This window comes from Streptopelia decaocto (assembly GCF_964273445.1).
Source record: "Streptopelia decaocto genome assembly, chromosome: 2".
Lineage (NCBI taxonomy): Eukaryota > Metazoa > Chordata > Aves > Columbiformes > Columbidae > Streptopelia > Streptopelia decaocto.
Genome location: NC_138655.1, coordinates 42,093,926 through 42,115,128, shown reverse-complemented (window position 1 = coordinate 42,115,128; position 21,203 = coordinate 42,093,926). Strand labels below are relative to the sequence as shown.

The 21,203-nt window shown below is 39.6% G+C and overlaps 1 protein-coding gene across 5 annotated transcripts in view; it reads right to left on the bottom strand.

Moving 5' to 3' along the window:
* RB1CC1 (RB1 inducible coiled-coil 1) overlaps nucleotides 1–21,203 on the bottom strand; it is an 81,403-nt gene that overhangs the window by 37,068 nt on the left and 23,132 nt on the right. For all 5 annotated transcript variants that reach the window (XM_082045683.1, XM_082045682.1, XM_082045685.1 and 2 more), the window contains 3 exons: nucleotides 5,717–5,919; nucleotides 4,372–4,807; nucleotides 385–555 (listed from right to left, as the gene is read on the bottom strand). In XM_082045683.1, the coding sequence (XP_081901809.1) occupies nucleotides 385–555; nucleotides 4,372–4,807; nucleotides 5,717–5,919 (810 nt within the window). The remainder of the gene's footprint in view (nucleotides 1–384; nucleotides 556–4,371; nucleotides 4,808–5,716; nucleotides 5,920–21,203) is intronic.

Sequence of the window (21,203 nt, the reverse complement as noted above, 5' to 3'; positions counted from 1 at the left end):
CAGTTGACAAAGTTGCAGTGAACTACACCTCTGCACATTCCTAGTGCTTTAAATTTAGGATATTTTAAGTAAGGCATTTTTATTTTGTAGACTGATTTATTCTCCTATATAGGTGAAGTGACATAAATATAAGCCCTATACTTAAGTTCTGGTGCTGTCTACCACCCACTGTTGCATTTTCAACTAGTTTGATTTTTAAAAAAAGGTATTTAAATTAATGTGGCAGTGGGAGTTATGAGCTGAAAACATGAGCACAAGATGTATAACTACCAAAATGAAAATACCAAAATACTGTGAATATAGCACCTTTGCTTTAATCTTTAACAGCATACATGTATCAAAAGTCTACCATCTTCCAGTGTTGCACACACAAATGGGTATTACCTGAGCAAGTTCTTTTTGTTCATTCACCAGTCTGCTGCAGCTTGCTATCATCTGGTCCAATGCATAGAGCCTATCCTCAAGGCCTTTAATGGCCTTCATGTTCTGATTATCTAGTTTGGCAATAGTTTGACGACATTCTGCCAGAAAAGGTTGGATAATCCTTGGATCAAGCTAAAAAAAAAAAAAAAAAAAAAATAAATAAAAATTTATTAGCAGTTGCCACACTGAAAAGTGACATGAGCTAACTACATGAGTTTTTATAACCTTTTTTTTTTTAATCTAATGTGTGCCTACATCTGTCACCTTTTTCAGAATTCTGAGTTAATGGATTTTATACGACAGCATGAATTTCTTAGAAGTATTCCAACCAGACCATCATACAAATCGGGATCCTTACAAGAGGAAAGGACATTAGTTGAGAGCACAAGGCAGGGTCGAGTTGGAAGCAGCAGTTTAAAGCTAATGGTCACAGTGTACAGTGGAACAGAATTCATAGAGCTACAATTAAAACAAGCAATGAACATGACTCAGTGGAAGGTGCAGCAGGGAGGGTGGTAGGAAAAAGCTGTGAGACCCATTAGCCTTTTTCCACTAAATGAATGTTTTAATTGATTCCTTACTCAAGCAGCTCAGCTCTAAGTAGCTGGAAAACATGCTATGGAAAAATAATACATTTGTAATACTTTTTGCTAAGGTTTTTCTTGATAAAAACACATTTTAAAAATTATTTCATCACACTTCTTCGCAGGCCATTATACAGAAAAAAAGTGTTTTAAACACAAAGAGGCTACCAAAATCCACAGATATTAACAGTGCCTCTTGCAAGTTTCACTATAAGAGCAATGACATAAATTAGTCTTTATTTCCTTAATTCTAAAATCAGCATAGGTAATTACAATAGTTTATATAGGACAGTTTAGTCTAAACCTGGATTAGTTAGGAAAATAACTTTGGAGACAATACATGTTAGCAGAACATGAACAAATTTATTCAAAATTGTTATTGTATGACATCTATTATATGAGAATCAAGTGGAAAGGATATTATCCCGTGAGGTCATACTAGATGTCACAACACAGGTCTCTATTATCAATATGCATGGTTAATGTCACATCACAGAGCGTACAAGTTAACCCTCCAGAAAAGAAGCCACTTACACTAATCAATATTAGCACAAATAAAAGTACTATTTTCCCCTCAATCTGCTATTTAACTGTATAAAAGCTTTCATACACAGCACTTTTTCATTCTGGAAACACCCTTCTGGGATACAGAGAGAGGAATCTGAAGAGGAAAGGCATTACAAATTAAGGAGCAACTATGAAGAATAGGTCTTTCTCTTGAAACAAAAAGCCAGAATAAACAAACAAAAAATAAACAAACAAAAAAGACCATAAGGGTAAGTACTAAAAACTGGTAGCCCAGAACTCTCAGAATAAATAATGTTATTATTAGTGTGACAAAATACATCAAAGTTTTCTGAAAATTGCAAAGGTCAATTTTTAGTATGTTACGACTGGTCCTCTGAATCTTGGTCTTTCTCAAGTGAGTTGTCCATCTTCAAGAACCATAATAAAAATAGCCTCTGGAATTAAACCAGATGGGTTTTTACAGGATCATCTTCATTGCCATCCTATTCAGGATTACTCCACTGCAGCATCCCAAAAAGTTTCTTGACTGTTCTGTTTTTTTTTTTTTTTTTTACCTTCATAAACCAATTATGTATCTCTTATTACCAAAAAAAAGAGCATAATCCTCTAATTCCACCCTGTAATGTATTTCCTCCATCCATTCTTTTTATCCCATCTTTGAGTTAATTACAATTGTAGCACTCAGCTCTACTTTCACTGATAGAGAATATTGCTATCCGAGTCTTTAAAGGCTAGAAGAGACTTTTACCTAAGTAGCTATGACAGCACTTAACAGAAACATCTGGTTAGCTCCTGCTTACCCTCTGCTTTTGCTGCAGCCTAGGTTTCTGCAATTAGAAGTGTCATTTTGTAGAAACACCTAGAGACTCGAAGAACCAGACACCTAGCAGCACTCTGTGCAACACATCAGTTCTGCCAAGACTACCAGTATCAAAGTTATAAAGCTCATACTACAATGCTTTACACTTTCATGAAAATATTACCTGAATTCAAAGATCCAAATAAGAATTACAATCACAAACCATTTGTATAGTTCATATTTCCAAGAAGAAAAGAGCATCGGGAGAATGCAGGAAAAATCATAAAAAAAAAAACCCAAACAACAAAAAACCCCACAAAAAACTAGTGTCATTTAATTCTAGTTTGTTATGTTAAAGTGTCATCTCAGGTAAATATTAAAAAAACAATTACGTTGCAAGATATTGATTTAGTATTTTCAGCCACAGGCCAATTCTGTTTTGAAACTAATTCTAATTCAATGGTAAGCAAACATTTAATCATTTTTCTGTGCTGCTATCAAAACAATGTAATGTTTTCCTAAAGAAAACCAGCAACTGTCACATTATTTCAAAGCTTTGGGGATTTTGTAAACTAAAACAGGTCAAGATTGACCAATCATAGTTATTCTGGTAGTGGCCACAATAGTCTGACTAAAGTGTTTTCCTTACCTGCCAATTCTGCTTATGCCAAGAAAAAAAACACCTTCATTTTTGCAGGAGCAATCACATTTTTTCCCTACACAAATCAGCTTAACTTACAATACAATTACGATAGTTGAAACAAAGGATTTCTGACTAGCCTTAGGTAAGCCAAGGACAGAAAAGCCCTACAAGATTGCCTCTCTAAAACATGTGATATATATATCAGATAAGACTACAGGCTGACCAAAAAAATATACACTGAGTTTTTAACTGAAGTGGTTACCCTTTAATTTTTGTATCTTTAGTATCCCTAAAAATTATTTGGAAGGAACTGTTTAATTTCTGTCTCTTAAAATATTGACTTTAAAGAGACATTATATTTGTGCCCTGTTAATATTACGTACAAAGTGAATTTATTCTCTTACAACCAAACTACTGTTTTTTGTTGCTGTTATTTTAAAGTACTAGAAAACACCTTATAGCATTGCTGAACAAACAGGAGAGAGGACTGTCTCAGGCTTCAGCAATTACAAGTCTTTCACGCAGAAAACTGAATATTGTTTTTGCTAAAAAAACCTTTTTTAAAGTCTAGTCTCTCTCTTAGCCTTTCCTGAACTACTACAATTTAGCTCAAAATCTTAAGCAGTGCTTAACATTAAGCCAAATGCTCCAACAACTTTACACAGAATTGGAAAATCAATGATCACATGATAAAGTTACCTACAACAGATGGTGTTTAGACATAAGATGGGACAGGAAGACTGTCTCAGTTAAGGAAGCAATAAAGTGTCAAAGACAAGAGAAATTGTTTCCTTTGTTCAAGGTATGTTGAATTCTAATAGTATAAAATTATACATAAGCAAACAAGGCTAAACAATGCAAGAAATACAAGCTACAGTGAAAGCAGCAAAAGAAGGAAATCTCTAGGCAAAAGTTTTTTAAAAGGTTATAAAGCTCACTGCTTAAAATAATAATTTGGAAATTAAAGAATGTGAGCAATGTTTTATTCTACTATCAGAAGAAATATGAAATGACATGTTGGGCTCTTTTGAGCACAACTGCATCAGTTAATAAGGAATGCACATACACAAAGTATGTAAATTTTTCACAATTAACTACATGAATTTGTCCTGTATTTTAACAAAGGCTTCAGTATTTTCTAAGCAAAGAACATTAACTTTGGTCCAGGAAATCTTTACTTTCATTATATGCCTAATTTCTATGAACACTCAAGAACTCTTAAAATACTTCCCACATTCCCACCACTCCCTCAGCTTCTGCTTTGGTCTCCATTCAGAAAGTTATGTGAGAAACAACAAGCTACAAAAAGTTGAGCCATTGCAAAAAAACCCAAAAACAACAACCAGCAACATTCAATGCAATATAATTTGATTTTCAAAAAATTGTTAACTTACCCTGCTCATAGAATCAAAACATTTTCTGACCAGCGATTCAACATCATTAGGTCTATCTTGAACATTTATCCAGTCCAACAAAGATACATTGAAGGAAGGCTGATCATCATCTTTCAGTTCTACTGATGTTTCATTGTCCTGGACAGTAGCAATTTGACCAGACTCCTTATCATCTTTTACATTTTCAGAATCCGTGCCTTCCAAAGCTGAATGTTCAACTGACTTGCAAAATGAGGCTAACATTGATTTACTGTTCATTTTAGATAAACCAGAAGAAAGCACCAATTCAGCAGATTTCCCATCCTCAGTTTCTTCACTTTCTGCCCCTCCATGCTCAGCTGAAGAATCCAGTCTTCCTAAGCACTCTCTGTAACTATGTCTCGTTAGGCACTCCAGCAGTGGTATCTTCGCCATGACAGAAACAGCAGAACCCAAGCTTTTTCAAAAAGGGTGAAAAGAAAAAAACATCATTATCTAGAAGCCAATGTGACATAGAAACAAACCACCCATAATATAAAGTACTATTTATTTTAGAATTGAAGCATATTTCAAAATTAATTTGGTAACTACCCTTTCAAAATACTGTATTCAGTATCAACATCAGGCAAGGACAGCTAAAGAAGTTACCATTTTTGCTTTCTTCCACTACTGAATATGAACTCTTCCAAACTTCCTAGTAAGTGTATGTTTATAATGCAATGAAATAAGAACAGTTGGATAAACTGAGACATGCCCCCCTTTTAATTTTTTTGAACACACAACTGGGACTTCTATGTTTCCAACCTGTGCGGACACCAGTGCTTATTAGCAGAGTTCAAACAGTTTCTATAGATTTGATAAAAGTTCAGAAAGATGTCAAAGATTTTCCTTGAAGTAACATCCAGAGTTTGCAGGGTACAAGTACACACACACATATATATACACGCTCATGCCCACCCGCTCAAAGGTATACATACGTATCCAAAGTTTGTGTTATGACTTCATACTTACAACACAGATCATCATTAATATCCGCTCAAGTATATTAAAAAGCAATTAGTTCAGAAGTACAAATATGTATTTAAAAATGTTGACTGTCTAAATTTATTATCCAGCTATTTACAGTGCACATTTGGAAGGACTCCAGCTCTTAAACAGCTGTTTGTTAATGATTGTATCTTCTACATAATTAAATACAGGTTTCTGTCTGCTGATGAACACAAGGAAAAAATGTCAGTTAAAAAAATTATTAGTATAGAAAAGAATGAACGCACTTAATTAGAAGATCAGACATATAACACTAAAAAAATAAGTTAAAAATATAGTCACTTTGGAGACTCAGGCTGAAGGTTAATGGCAAACCTACTGTGTAAGTTTCAACTTGATTTCATCTATGGACTGCAAATAGCTTGAATATACATTTTCAAACTTGTAAAGCAGCTTTTGGTAAGAGAAGGTACAATCTTCCAAGTTGGCCATTATGGCAGCCCAGCCTTGATGCTGAAGATGTTCATCATGTACGAGACCTTCACAAAAGGAGCAAAGTTTCTTGGCAACCTCATACATTTCCTGAAAAAAAAAAAAGAAAGAAAAAATCCAACAAAAATTGCAAATCACTTCAGATTATTAATGTTTTATATAGTTACCACAGTAAAGTGAGACATTTAGAAAATATTAATACAAAATGTGTTTAATACAGACACTTAAAAATGGTACACTTTAAAACTTCAACCAAAAATAACAAAGCTTCCTTTATTTTTAAATAAAAAAATAGATGACAAAAAAGTGTGTAGATGATTTTCTGAGAAGTATCTTCAAAACAGGCAGGTGAAAGTCGCAGCTCCAAATAAACCTTATAAAATTAATTAAATACTGTTAATATAAAATATTCAGTACATACATACATGAATAATAATGCTTCTACCAATCCAACAGAAGGAGCTGGCAAACAAGGTCCATTAAGGAGAAAACAATTGGTGAGCCAAGCAGAAGCTCAGAACAAGACAATGAATTGCAAGAACTGGCAGCAGAAGCGCAGGTGCATCAGATGCAAGAAGAAATGCATGAAGAAAACAGCAGTGCATACAATTAATTGAAGTCTTCCACTGATTAATAAACCAGGTGCAGCATAATAAGCAGCAGTGCAAAGTGTCCACAAAACTCTAAAACACACCCTGAGACATGGTATATGCAAACCAATGTGGAATATTTTCTGTTAAACAACTGGATGACAGAGGCATTTTAGTGCCATAGGTGAGAATTACAACACAACTTGGCAGAGTTAAAACAGAGACCTACACATGGCAAGTACCATATCTTACTAAAAGTGCACTAACAGCAATGCCTATTAAATTCCAAAGTTTTAACTACTAGTAGAAAAGTAACTATTTTAAGTTTACCAATTTAAGAAAAAAGAGACTATCCCCCCCTCAAAGTGCCTACTAATCAAATGCCAAAATGAGGAAGTAAAACAGAAGTCATACAATAAATCCTTCAGCTCAATACTACATTAATAACATACTACATGGAAAATATTCTCCTGACCATATGTGAATGCTGGGGTTTAATATGTATCTACTCTCCAAGAAATAAAATCGTAGTATTTTTTGCAGGTAGAGCATACTGTTGAACTAGGACTGAACACATAACCTTCCTCTGCTCTAGTACGTGTGAGAAAACCACGCATGGAGAAAAGTTAAACAAATACAGTGAGAAAGCAGTGTTAAAAACCCAGCACATTAGTATATTTCAGGACTTATTTGCTGCTGAACATACAGCAGCACATATGCATACATAAAGAAGAACTTTGAGCCCAACAATATTTATCTTCCTGAAACAAACCACAAAAGTGCAGAACATTTTATCTGAACTTTTCACAATTAACACTGATGAAACCTGAAAGTTACAAACAACCCCCTCTTTTTAAAGGTCCAAGCTTTGTCTCAAGCAGCATGACAAAATTCCACTGCCCTTCAAATCAGTGGTATCTAAGCTATGGGCAGATGAAAAATAAATATACAAGCATACCTGCACATGAAACTCAAAGGAAACCAAAAGCTATTACAAGTTTCTATCACTCTGTAGCAAATATACTATTTATCTTGTTGTTTTCTGAGCTTTGGTCACTTTCTATGCACATGAGAATAAGGATTTCAAGTTTGAAAAAAAGAGTCATTTGATGCATGAGCTCTCACTTCTTAAAGTCAAAATCAACCAATAAGACAACTAGGACAGTATCCAGATAGTTCCAAAACCTGCAAGTCATTTTCTTCAAACTATTTCTAGTCCAACCATACAATTTTAGTTCACACATGCTGACTAATGTGATATTGACAACTTGAACAACTTTGTATACAAGTTACTTAAAGGCAAATTCCACAGCACATAAAAAGGCAGAATTACTGTTTCCTCAATTATCAGATTGAGAACTAAAATAACAGGCTGTTTTACTCTAAGGTATACTAAAAAAAAGACACCAAAAACATGAAGCTGAAAAGGTATGTCCTCATTGTGTTCTAATACATGTCCTGGGAATGCACACAAGTATTTTACTTTTAACTCACTAACACTATTCTCAAATTCAACCTTCTTCCAAATTACTGGGAACAATTCCAAAAGTGAGAGCATATGCAGAACCACACATTAGTTCAAAGACTAAAACACTATAAGCCATCTTCAAAACCAAAATTGATCATGAAGATTTTGAATGTAGTTCCTTCAAGTGAGTATCGCAGTTTACTGGGGAAAATAAAGACAGGACTTCTACCTTCAAACAAAAAAGTTTCTTTAAAAGCCCTGGATAGAGACTTTTGTTAGTTCTGTTTTCCTTTGGACAAACTCACTTTGCACGGCACAGCTCAAATATGTAATACAGAAATGTATACACTAGGCTTCATAGGACAAGACTTTCCACCCTGAGTCATCCTCTTAACTAGTGGCCAGCATTTGCTTTTTTAGCTAAATCTATGTACTCTGTTCACAATGGAAGTAAGAAGTTGTAAATTTGTGATGTCCTATAGAGCTTCTAATACATAATTCTGGATACTCCCTTGAGAATCTAAGTTTTGTCGGTTTAATATTTTAGTTTTAACAAGGTTATTTCCTGAGCAAAACACTTTCAAACCCAAAACAGAAGTCACAAATTACCCAATTTATTGAGGAAAAAAAAATCATTACAATTGATCTTGCTTGTTACGCTACTGATGACCAGCACTGACACTCTGTATATAGGAGTCTAACCTGTGGCGATTTACCCAAATTTAACCAAACCAGAAGCTTGTGTCCCAGCAGTCTGACTCCTAGAAAAGGGAGAGCAAACAAAAGTATCTCCCAGAGCGGCAAATTCATATTTATTTTTCAGAAACCATGTAACAGAAGGGCAATCTAATAAGTGTCAGGATCTGTCACAGAACAGAGACATGCCCAAAGAAACCGTGATATAAAAATATTCTAATACCACTTAAGCATTCAACCAGGTATTCATTGCCAGATGAGCTGAAGCTCCTTGTTGTAAATGTAGGAGACATGAAAAAAAATATCCCCTTATGAAAGCAATCAAATACAACAAGACAAAAGATAATTTTTTTTTCTGAACTACTTAGAGCTCAAACTGAACTAACATTGACCTCTAAATTCATTAGCCTGAAACCATAGCTAAGTTCCTTTCAAATAACATGTTTTCAAAGTCACCTGCAAGCTAACAAACTACAAGTCAAATTGTACAACTAGAGACATGACTGTTTCAGGGCACATACACAAGATACTACAACAAATCCTCCCAAAGTTATTTTTACATCTTTATTCCAAGTGCCAAAGAAATTATCTCTGAGTGTGGGGGAGCAAGCAGTAGGATTCTGTCTGCATGGGCAAACCCGAACACAATCTGTATCTGCAGGAACCCACTACTGATTTTGATGCTGGTTCCCTAGGAAATGTCATGAAATAAGCTCATTACTTTCAAACAATAAGGAATATTACTCTGAATTTAGGAGGAGACCAAGTATACCATTCTAACAAAGTTCACAGAGTAACTGTCCACCTATCAGAACTGTTTTAGTCTTAGAATATACTAAGCAGATAACAACACAGGGAACAAGTGTGGCAGTATTCTGACATCAAGCTTGTGAAAAACTACAAGAGTCAACAGTATGAGAACAAGCATTGGTGGAAAAATATAAAAAGCAAGGACTGTATACTAATTGATACATCAAGGACAGGGGGGTAACTTGTGATAGACCAAAAAATGCAGCAATCTTGGTGGGAACACAAGATATGTTGCTTATGTAATGACTAACTTAGCAAATCAGCAAATGCTTGATCAAGCATCATAGCAACTATAAATGCAAGCCTGAATTTGTAATAAATGTCTCTCTTTGCACCTTAAAGCGAGTCCATGCCTCATTTGCTACAAATGGAATAGCGGCTTTCAATGCGGCTGTAAAGGAAGCAGTCGTTCCGGTAGCGAAGCCCAATCAAACCAGGACCAGGAAACAGAGCCAGGGAAACGGAACCGGGTACCAAGAAAGTACGCACCCATCATGGAGAGAAGGTGAGCAATTGGGAACCGTGGGTGGGAAGTTATCCCTTGAACAAAGACAAAGCCTAGATGTCCTTCAACATTTATTAAGAAAGTAAAATCAGGACATACCACGAGTCCTATCAGTGACTTTATTAGAATGGATTGCTAATCATGTGCCAGACTTTCCTACAACTGGTACATTTCAGCTGGAGGCACGGCACACAGTTGGACGAGAACTATTTGAACAGGCAGAGACTGGAGATAATGCTGCTTGTGAACATCTATCTACTTGGGGGAAAAATGATGACTACTTTAAAAGCAACTCAGAAGTAGTTCCGCAGGTCACAACTATCTGTGAACCTTCTGTTCCTCCCTTGCCAGGGAAGGAGGGGGATCATGTAACTGTATCGGGCAAAAATGCACTACCCATGGATGCAGTAGCGGAGAAAGGGCTGGCTGATAACAAAGCCCCGACTGGTATGCTACAGCAAACGCTTTTTACGAAAGATGGTTTGTGGGAGTCAGCCGACAACCCCCTTGATCCTGGTGCGACGGACCTGGAGTGAGAGCTTGATTTATTTCCCCCAGACGATACTTTGCAACTGAAAATGCACACTAATTTAACCATGTGGCATAAATTGAGAGAAGAGGCTTTGAAAGCAGAAGACTGGAAAGTGGTTACGGCATGTCCTGCGATCTATCACAAATGGCAAACTCCAGGCTTTCAACAGGTATCTTAGGATGTTGTAAAGGAATTATGGTCATTAGCCAAAGAAAATGGGGTTACTTTGTCATTTGTTATAAATTTTTTGGAAGTGTTAAGCTTCTCCTACATACTTACTCTGCATGACTGGCGTTCTTCGTTGAAAATTATTTTAACCACTACTCAATATACTGCAAGGCTATCTGATTTTCGGAATAACTGTACTATAGAGACTACTGATAATGCATATCAGCAAAGAGGAATTGATTGCAGTCATTTAGCTGGGGAAGGTGCCCATGCTTCGCCAGAGAATCAAGTTGCACATCCCAGAGACATATATGGTGTAATAGTAAAACTAGCAATGAAAGCGGTTCAGAAGTTACTGGAGGGTGGGAGAGATGCCAATACAGCCTTTTCAAAAATCTTGCAAGGATCACAAGAACCTTATGTGCAGTTTTTAGACCTCTTGCAAACTGCTTTGGAGCAACAAATTGATAATGACGCAGCTCGTGAGTTGTTAATAAAACAATTGGCTTTTGAAAATACTAATGCTAATTGTCTGTGTGTGTGTGTTACAGGGTATGGGAAACAGAGACAGGTGTACTAGAGCAGACATGGTGAGAGCATGTCAAAACATATGGTCAACAGAACATTATACCAGCTCTCTAGCTACCGCCTTAGCAGGACAGTTACAAGTATTGGGAACAAAACTGAAATCAAGATGTTTTTGTTGTGGAGCCCTGGATCGTGTAAAGAGAGATTGCACAAAGTACATATACCAGACTTCAAAGGCTGTACCTCCTAGAGACTATCCAAAATGAGGAAAAGGCAGGCACTGGGCGAGTGAATGTCGTTCAAGGGTTAATATGAAAGGAGAGCCAATTAACCCTTCCAAGGGAAAAGGGAGGGGGAGGCGGGACCGGAGGAGTGTCGGCTGCTGGGCGCCGCCTCCGCCCGGCTGCTCCGCTCTATCCCCTCCCGACGGCCGGTGCTCCTCACGGCGCTTCGGCTGCTGCTCGCCCGCCTCGCCTGGGCGTTGTGGAACCTGTCCCCCCGCCTCGTCCCGCTCGGGCTCGCCGCCTGCTTGGGGGCGGGTCGCCGCCAGCTGGCCCGACCGTCCCCTGCTGGGCTGCTCTGCGCATAACGCGCACAGAGCACTCGATTTCCCCTTCTGATCCGGCAAGGAAGACCAACACCCTTTTTCACTCTAGTGCTAGCACTTCTGTTCTGTCTTTACAATGGATACTTGCAAGGTCAAAGTTTAACCAACTATGCAAAGTACTCTTCAGGCTGGTTAAAAGATCCACGTTTGATAACGGCTTTAATAGAGTGGTTGGTCAGCATGGCAATCAATATTAATTCTTATCATAGTCTCAGAAATCTGAAAAAATCTGGAGAAACAATACCAAGAGTGCATATCTGAGTTGAGCAAAACAGAGAGTATATGATGCTAGGGAACAAAAACAGGGATGGTGATGCAGTTTGGCTGGCACTCATAGCTACTAAATTCCAACCATTTGCAGTACTGTTTCAAGGGGACAAATCCTTAAGTGATTCTGTAATAGTGTTGGAATGGCTTTTTCTCGCTCACACACCAATGAAAAGAGCTTGGACAATTAATGAATTGTATGCAAAACTGATAAAGGCAAAGAACATTTATATGCTATGGATAGGACAGACCCTGAATGTATATTTATTCCTACAACAAAAGAGAATTTACATACGTTTATTAACCGAAGATGAGAATTTCCAGATTGAATTGCCAACAGACAGAGGGAACATATTAGTTCTTTACCTCAACATAGACTTTGGGCTGAAATTGGTAATTTACCATTGTACAGCAAATGCCGCTGTCAGAAATGACCAGTAAACAGCAAGACTGTTTTTACTGATGCCTCTGGTGACTCACAAAGTTGTAATTACATGGCTAAACTCAGAAACCCGGTGTTGGGAACACAAGGTAGAAAAAAGGAGATTAAGTGTCAATACAAGTTGTTGAACTAACAGCTGTTCGGATGGCTTTTGAGGTGTTCTGTAATGAACCTTTGAATGTTGTAACTGATTCATATTATGCAGCTGGCATACTTAACCACTTAGAAGCTTATTTTCTCAAGGAAGTGGATAAACTTCTTCATGACTGAATTGAGAATGTCATGGTTTCTAATAAATCATAGACGTCATGATTTTTATGCAATGCACAACTGCTCTCACACTGCCCTTTCAGGACCTCTTGCAGAAGGCAATAGGAGAGCTGATGCACTAGCTCTGCCACTTACTGTGCCTAAAGCCTTTGAGCAAGTTAAATTATCACTTGAATTCTTTCACCAGGATGCAAGGTTGTTAAAACAACAATTTCAAATTACAAGGGATTAGGCCAGGAGCATTCTTATGTCCTGCCCTGATTGTCAACAGTTCACACCTATGCCATCCAAAGAGGATGTTAATCCACGAGGGATTACTGCTAATGAAATATGGCAAACTGATGTAATGCATTATTTTGAATTTGGTGAACTCAAATATATACATGTTTCTGTAGACACTCATTCCAGATTTCTTGTTCACAGAATCACACAGAATCACAGAATCGACTGGGTTGGAAAAGACCTCAGAGATCATCGAGTCCAACCCTTGGTCCAACTCTAGTCCGTTTATTAGATCATGGCACTAAGTGCCATGTCCAATCTCAGTTTAAAAACCTCCAGGGACAGCGAGTCCACCACCTCCCTGGGCAGGCCATTCCAATGCCTGACCACTCTCTCTGTAAAGAATTTCTTTCTAATATCCAGCCTAAATTTCCCCTGGCAGAGTTTAAGCCCATGCCCCCTTGTCCTATTGCTAACTGCCTGGGAGAAGAGACCAATCCCCACCTGGCTATAACTTCCCTTCAGGTAGTTATAGAGAGTGATGAGGTCACCTCTAAGCCTCCTCTTCTCTAGACTAAACAACCCCAGCTCCCTCAGCCTCTCCCCATAGGTCTTATGCTCAAGTCCCTTCACCAGTCTTGTTGCTCTTCTCTGGACTCGCTCCAGCACTTCAATGTCTTTCCTGAACTGAGGGGCCCAGAACTGAACACAATACTCCAGGTGTGGCCTCACCAATGCAGAGTACAGGGGAAGGATCACTTCCCTTGTCCTGCTGACCACGCTATTTTTGATACAGGACAGGATACCATTGGCCTTCTTGGCCACCTGGGCACACTGATGGCTCATGTTGAGCTTCCTGTCAATTAGTACCCCCAGGTCCCTTTCTGTCTGACTGCTCTCCAGCCACTCTGCGCCCAGCCTGTAGCGCTGCAGGGGGTTGTTGTGACCAAAGTGCAGCACCCGGCACTTGGCCTTATTGAACTTCATCCCATTGGAATCAGCCCATTTTTCCAGTCTGTCCAGATCCCTCTGCAGAGCCCTCCTGCCTTCCAGCAGGTCGACACTCCCTCCCAACTTGGTGTCATCAGCAAATTTGCTGATGATGGTCTCAATCCCTTCATCTAAATCGTCAATAAAGATGTTAAATAGGACTGGACCCAACACTGACCCCTAGGGGACACCACTAGTGACTGGCCGCCAGCTAGATGCAGCCCCATTCACCAGCACTCTCTGGGCCCGGCCCTCCAGCCAGTTCTTAACCCAGCGTAGAGTACACTTGTCCAAGCCATGGGCTACCAGCTTTTGCAGGAGTATATTATGGGAGACAGTGTCAAAGGCCTTGCTGAAGTCCAGATAGACCACATCCACAGCTTTCCCCTCATCCACCAGGTGAGTTACCTGATCATAAAAGGAGATCAGGTTGGTCAGACAGGACCTGCCTCTCCTAAACCCATGCTGGCTGGGTCTGATCCCTTGTCCATCCTGAAGGTGCTGTGTGATTCCATTCAGGATGATCTGCTCCATAACCCTGCCAGGCACTGAGGTCAGGCTGACAGGCCTGTAGTTGCCAGGGTCAGCTTTGCAGCCCTTTTTGTGGACTGGGGTAACATTGGCCAATTTCCAATCATATGGGACCTCCCCAGTGAGCCAGGACTGTTGGAAGATGATGGAGAGAGGCTTGGCAAGTTCTTCTGCTAGCTCCCTCATCACCCTAGGATGGATCCCATCTGGTCCCATTGACTTGTGAGGATCCAGATGGCTCAGTAAATCACCAACTATTTCCTCCTGGAATACAAGGGGCCTATTTGGGTTCCTATCTCTGTCAACCACCTCCAGACATGAGTTGTCCTGAGGGCCACCTGTCTTACTGGTAAAAACTGAGGCAAAGTAGGTATTAAGTACCTCAGCTTTCTCCTCATCTTTGTTAACTATATTTCCCTCAGAGTCCAACAGAGAATGGAGATTTTCCTTGCCCCTCCTTTTGTTGTTAACATATTTGAAGAAGGACTTTTTATTATCCCTGACAGAATTGGCCAAATTAACTTCAAATTGCACTTTTGTTTCCCTGATTTTTTTTCTGCATGATCTAGCTATTTCCATAAATTCTTCATAAGTAGCCAGCCCTTTTTTCCACAGTCGGTAAAGTCTCTTTTTATTTCTGATTTCATTCAGAATCTCCCTGTTTAGCCAAGCCGGTTGTCTTCCCCGCCGGCTAGCCTTTCGGCACACTGGTATAGCCTGTTCCTGTGCACTCAAAACCTCCTGCTTGAAGCATGTCCAACCCTCCTGGGCCCCCTTGTTTTTAAGCATTGTTTCCCAGGGTATGCTCTGAACTGGACTTCTGAATAGGCAAAAATCTGCCCTCCGGAAGTCCAGCGTAGAGGTTTTGTTAATGGTTTTCCTTGCATCTCTGAGTATTGAGAATTCTATTATTTCATGGTCACTATGCCCCAGGCGGCCTCCAACCACTACATCTCCCACCAGCCCTTCTCTGTTTGTAAACAGTAGGTCTAGCGGGGTCTTGCCTCTGGTAGGCTCATTTACCAGCTGATGAAGGAAATTGTCCTCTATACACTCTAGGAACTTCCTAGACTGCCTCTTCTGTGCAGTATTGAGCTCCCAGCAGATACCCGGCAGGTTAAAGTCCCCCACAAGAACAAGGGCCATCGATTTTGAGACATCTGCCAGCTGCTTGTAGAATAATTCATCTCCATCATCCTGGTTGGGAAGGAGCATGTGATGTCTGTAAACATTGGTTAACATGTTTCGCTGTTTTAGGAGTTCCACAATGTATAAAAACAGACAGTGGTCCAGCCTACTGCTCCAGCAAAGCTCACTTCTTTTTAAATGAATGGGGCATTTCCCACATAACGGGAATACCTCACTTACCAATAGGACAAGCTATAGTAGAATGAGCGCATAGAGACTTTGAAGCTATCTAACTAAACAAAAGAGGGGAGAGCCTGGCTTCTCGTCCCAGGAGCATTTATGGAAAGGTTCTTACATTCTGAATTTTTTGAACTGTAATGATACTGGGTGTAGTAGCTACAAATGGCAACATAGTACCAGCATACCAGAACAGCAATGGTCTCTAAGGATGGTAAAAGATTCTGTGTCTAAGAAATGGTCAGGACATGTTGATCTAATAACCTGGGGAGGGGCTATGCTTGTGTCTCTGCAGGTTCTCAAGTGAAATGGATTGTGTCAAGATGTGTAGGACCTTATGTTGCCTCCTCATTGGAGTCTTCAGGTGGCCTGTCAACAGAGGACTGATTCAGTAAGAAAATGTATGGCTTACCTTAGCTAACTTAACCTGTGCAACTATGCTCTGTGTTTCTTTGTCCACACCAACAGATCCTTTTTGTACATGCTTAATAGGAGTGCCGGTAACAGAACAATGTTTAAGTACCTTATATAATGAAACTGTTGGAAGAAATTGCACCAAGCCAGGAGTTATGAAGCCATGCAGCCATGGTGGTGGTGTTGGCATACTTCGAGACAGGCTGCCAGGGAAAAAGCTACATGGTATTGTGATAAATTGTACAAGTTCAATGACTCTCCTGCATTGCTCGTGGAACCACAGGAGTTCCACCTTATGGGCACCTATTTGCTTTTATCTAAATTTCACAACACATCAGTATCTAAATAGTTTAGGGTTTGATGTGTCCCCTACAGACATATATTTCAATCACTCCCTGTGGTGCAATACCACAAATGTTGGCCAAATCAGATTCAGAATGTGTAGCAGAGAAAGTACAGAGAATGAAAGAAGGTACAGAGAAAGTATAGCCAAGAAGGTAGAGTGGGTATGTCAGAGAGCAGAGGTTTTAGTCCAGTGGCAGGAAAAAGGCATTCAAGATTATGATAAAGACTCAAAATCCAGACTGGAAAGAAACTGACCTGATGTTAAAGATGTTGTTTGATAGTACAGAGAGGGAGATGTTTGTGAAAAGTGGTAAAAGGTTTGTTGAAGAACAGGTATTGGCAGGCAATATACAGGGAACATTAGATCAAAACTGTCCCTTGGCGGATCCAGAGTGGGATCCTAATATCCTTATATCGAGGGACAGGCTGAATCGTTATCGACAGTGATTTTATATGGGATTAGACATGCTATGCCTAAAGTCATAAATACACCAAAACTTTTTGAGATTAAACAGGATCATAAGGAATCTCCTACTGAGTTTTTAAACCATCTTAAAGAGACAGCTCAAAAATATACTAATATAGATCCTGAACAGGGAAATAGAATTCTTAGTTGACACAGGAGCTCATTATTCTGTGTTAAACACTATGCAGGGAAAATTAAGTAATGATTCTGTAACAGTTATGGGTGCCATAGAGAATTGTGAAACATGGCGTTTCTTTAACGCAGTGCTTAGAATGTTTATACGTAGAGTTTTGTTACTTACTCTGATTTTATATCACGTGTCTTATCCTACGTACAACAAATGATTGAAAAAAAGCTGTAATCGTGTAATGGCTATGCAATTACATGCTGCTATGGCTATGCAATTATTAAAAAAAGAGGAAGGAGATGTGGCAGTATTCTGACATAAGGCCTCTGAGAGACTACAAGAGTCAACAGTATGAGAACAAGCATTGGTGGAAAAATATAAAAAGCAAGGACTGTATACTGATTGATACATCAAGGGCAGGGGGGTAACTTGTGATAGACCAAAAAATGCAGCAATTTTGGTGGGAACACAAGATATATTGCTTATGTAATGACTAACTTAGCAAATCAGCAAATGCTTGATCAAGCATCATAGCAAGTATAAATGCAAGCCTGAATTTGTAGTAAATGTCTCTCTTTGCACCTTAGTCCGTGCCTCACTCATTACAAACAAGAACACTCTGATAAACCATTATTTTATTTTTAATGCTGTATGGAAGAGGTGGGGTCAAAAAGAAAACACTGTTTCAGTCAGTTCTACAACCCTGCTTTCAAAATGGGAGGGTGTGCAGCAAGAAAATGAAGTAGTGAAGCTTTTTGCTTCCTTTGGAGTATCTGTGTAGCTTAAAAGTAGTTCAGAAATTAAAAGCTATACAGCTATATCTTATCACTCCCTCACTACTGAAACACATCTTCAAGTGATTTGGCTTGTTCTTCCTACCATCTCCATAGACAACAATTCTGGGGAGACTTCCTAAGGCCACTACAGAAGGCATGGCAGCCACTGGTTCTTCTATTTTTGTGCCTTTTTTACCCAGCATGGCAGCTGTCACATACACACCTTGGCTGGGTGCTGACCTCCACGCACCCACCAGGGTATGGTGCCCACAGTCACACACAGCCCTCCGGCAGGAAAGCAAGGGAGGCAAGACCCCCCACTCAACAGACAGGGTCCCCAGCCAATGGGCATCTCAGCCCAGAAAAGCTTCTGGTCCATGTCCAAATATTATCACAGCTCAGATCCAAACAGTTTATAAATAGTTCTCCTGCCAAAGAGCCTCTTTGAGTGGTCTGAAAGCAGAGGAACTGTGATGGAAATCTCTACCCTCAGACTGGGACACCATCTGAGGAAACCTCCTGGGACTGACAGCCCTCAAACTCGCCCTTGGTGAGCGACCAGTACTTCTGGATATAACCTTGAGTGAGTTATTGCCCTTTTGGGCAAGCAATTATATCTTCTGGCTGTCCTTGAGAGAGTTTTCCCTTTGTGAGTGTGTTCACGTGCTTTGGATCATCATTCTTGTGAGTCACCATGTAGTAGAGTCATACAACCATTTTGGTTGGAAGAGAACCTTAAGATCAAGCCCAACCATAACCTAAACTTAGCACTAAACTGTGTCCCCAAGAGCCTCGTCTATACGATTTTCGAACACCTCCATGGATGGTGACTCCACCGCTTCCCTGGGCAGCCTGTTCAAATGCTTCACAGACCTTTCCATGAAGGGACTGGGAACTGCTGGAGAGAGTCCAGCATAGGGCAACAAAGATGATTAAGGGAGTGGAGCATCTCCCTTATGAAGAAAGGCTGAGGGAGCTGGGTCTCTTTAGTTTGGAGAAGAGGAGACTAAGGGGGGATCTTATTAATGTCTATAAGTATATAAAAGGTGAATGTCATGAGGATGGAGCCAGGCCCTTCTTGGTGGCAAACAATGATAGGACAAGGGGTAATGGGATCAAGCTGGAACACAAGAGGTTCCACTTAAATTTGAGAAGAAACTTCTTCTCAGTAAGGGTGACAGAGCACTGGAACAGGCTGCCCAGGGAGGTTGTGGAGTCTCCTTCTCTGGAGACATTCAAGACCCACCTGGACATGTTCCTGTGTGACCTCATCTAGGCGTTCCTGCTCTGGCAGGGGGATTGGACTAGATGATCTTCTGAGGTCCCTTCCAATCCCAAACATACTGTGATACTGTGATGAAATGTTTTCTAATATCCAATCTGAACCTCCCCTGGTGCAACTTGAGACCATTTCCTCTCCATTTATCACTAGCTACTCAGGAGAAGAGACCAACACCCTCCATGCTACAGCCTCCTTTCAGGTAGTTGTAGAAAGTGATATGGTCTCCCCTCAGCCTCCTTTTCTCCAGACTAAACAGCCCCAGTTGCCTCAGCTGCTCCTCAGCAGACTTGTGCTCCAGACCCCTCACCAGCTTTGTTGCCCTTCTCTGAACTCTCTCCAGCACCTCAAAGTCTTTCCTGTAGTGAGGGGCCCAAAACTGAACACAGTATTTTAGATGCATCCTCATCAGCACCAAGTACAGGGGGACAATCACTTCCCTAGTCCTGCTGGCCACAGCAGGACTAGTAACAAGATTAGTAATAAAACCCCGACTGGCACATTGGACTTGCACGGAGAGTGCTAAATGTTATTGGAGTGCTGAATGGTTTTGCAATTGTCCCTGTTGCTCACTCGTTTCTGTGGTTTTGATTTGGTGTTGCCACAAAATAAAGTCTGAGTTTATCCTTCGCTTGGGTTAGTTTCGTGCACCTCTGTGACAAACAGTATGTCTGTATGCAGAAAAGAATTCAGCAGCTCTCTGCTAAATGAATACAGTGTAAAAACTGAATTATGCGAGGCATCTAAATAAAGGTCTGCAATACAACATATTTTTAACACTTCTCAGTAAAGTTGCCAGCTCCAGCATAGAAAATGAAGCCTGCCTAACAACAGGCTTGCTTTTGTCATTGATTTTTCACAGGTCCTCTCAAGGATAGCTGGCAGACACCCAATGGTTCACAGAGCAAAAATTTAACTTCAGTTGCCTTGTAAAGCTATGTCCATCTTGACTATACCAGCATACCTACAACAGTGACAGCTTTACCACAACACTGGAATGTGAACCTCAAGAAGCACCACCACCAGTACAAAACTAGAATAAGTCCAGGCTAATCTCAACTTGCTGTAAATAAAGGCATCTTCACTTCCTAATTTGTCAAGAAATTCACAGGCCCAACAGAAAGATTTTTATCTTTGGCTGGGTGCTTTAACAGAACATTTATTTGAATTATTTCCTTCAATCATAGTAATTTAGGTGATTCATCTGATTACAATTACTTCTGTTTAGTATGTTTCAACCAAAATCAGTAGAAGCAACAAAGTATGTTTTATCTAAAACAGAAATTAACTGCCATTGATTTCAAGACACTGTCTTTGCATCCTACTGTCATAATTCTGCTCATGTGAATTAAGAAAATATGGGAAGGTCTGTTTGTCTTAAGTGGTCTTTGGACTTACCTCTAAAGAACAAAAAGTTCTCAGGAAATGCAGGGTTCTTTCCATTCTCTACAACCCTGTAGTAAAAGGAAACAAGTCATCAAAGTCCTCTATTGCCATGTGTCTGAAATCCTGTAGAAAGGACTCCTTATAGGTTTCAGTCACCCTAAAAATCAACCTCAAACCAAAAAAAAAATCCTTGAAAGTGAAATTACACATGCCCATACACTATAACAGCAGATTAGCACTTCCACAAAAGGTTACTGTTATCTTGCTTACCAAAATTAGCAACCAAGACCATTATCTATAATTTATACAGCTCCAACTAAAACATCAATAAAGCTAACTAGATAAACCAACTTCAAGGTTTTAGCTTTTAAAATCTGTAATTGGAACAGTTAACTTCACTGTGAGAGAGACTTGGATATTTCATGGCAATTTCTCTCCTTTCATTAGACAGCCCATTATTCCATTCGCCTTTAATGTTCATCATTTTTGGTGACCGCATCCTTCAGACATTTCTCCACACAGTACACAACTTACGACATACTCGGAACAAGTTATTCTGCAAGTCATAACTTAATGACTTTCTTCAGTAC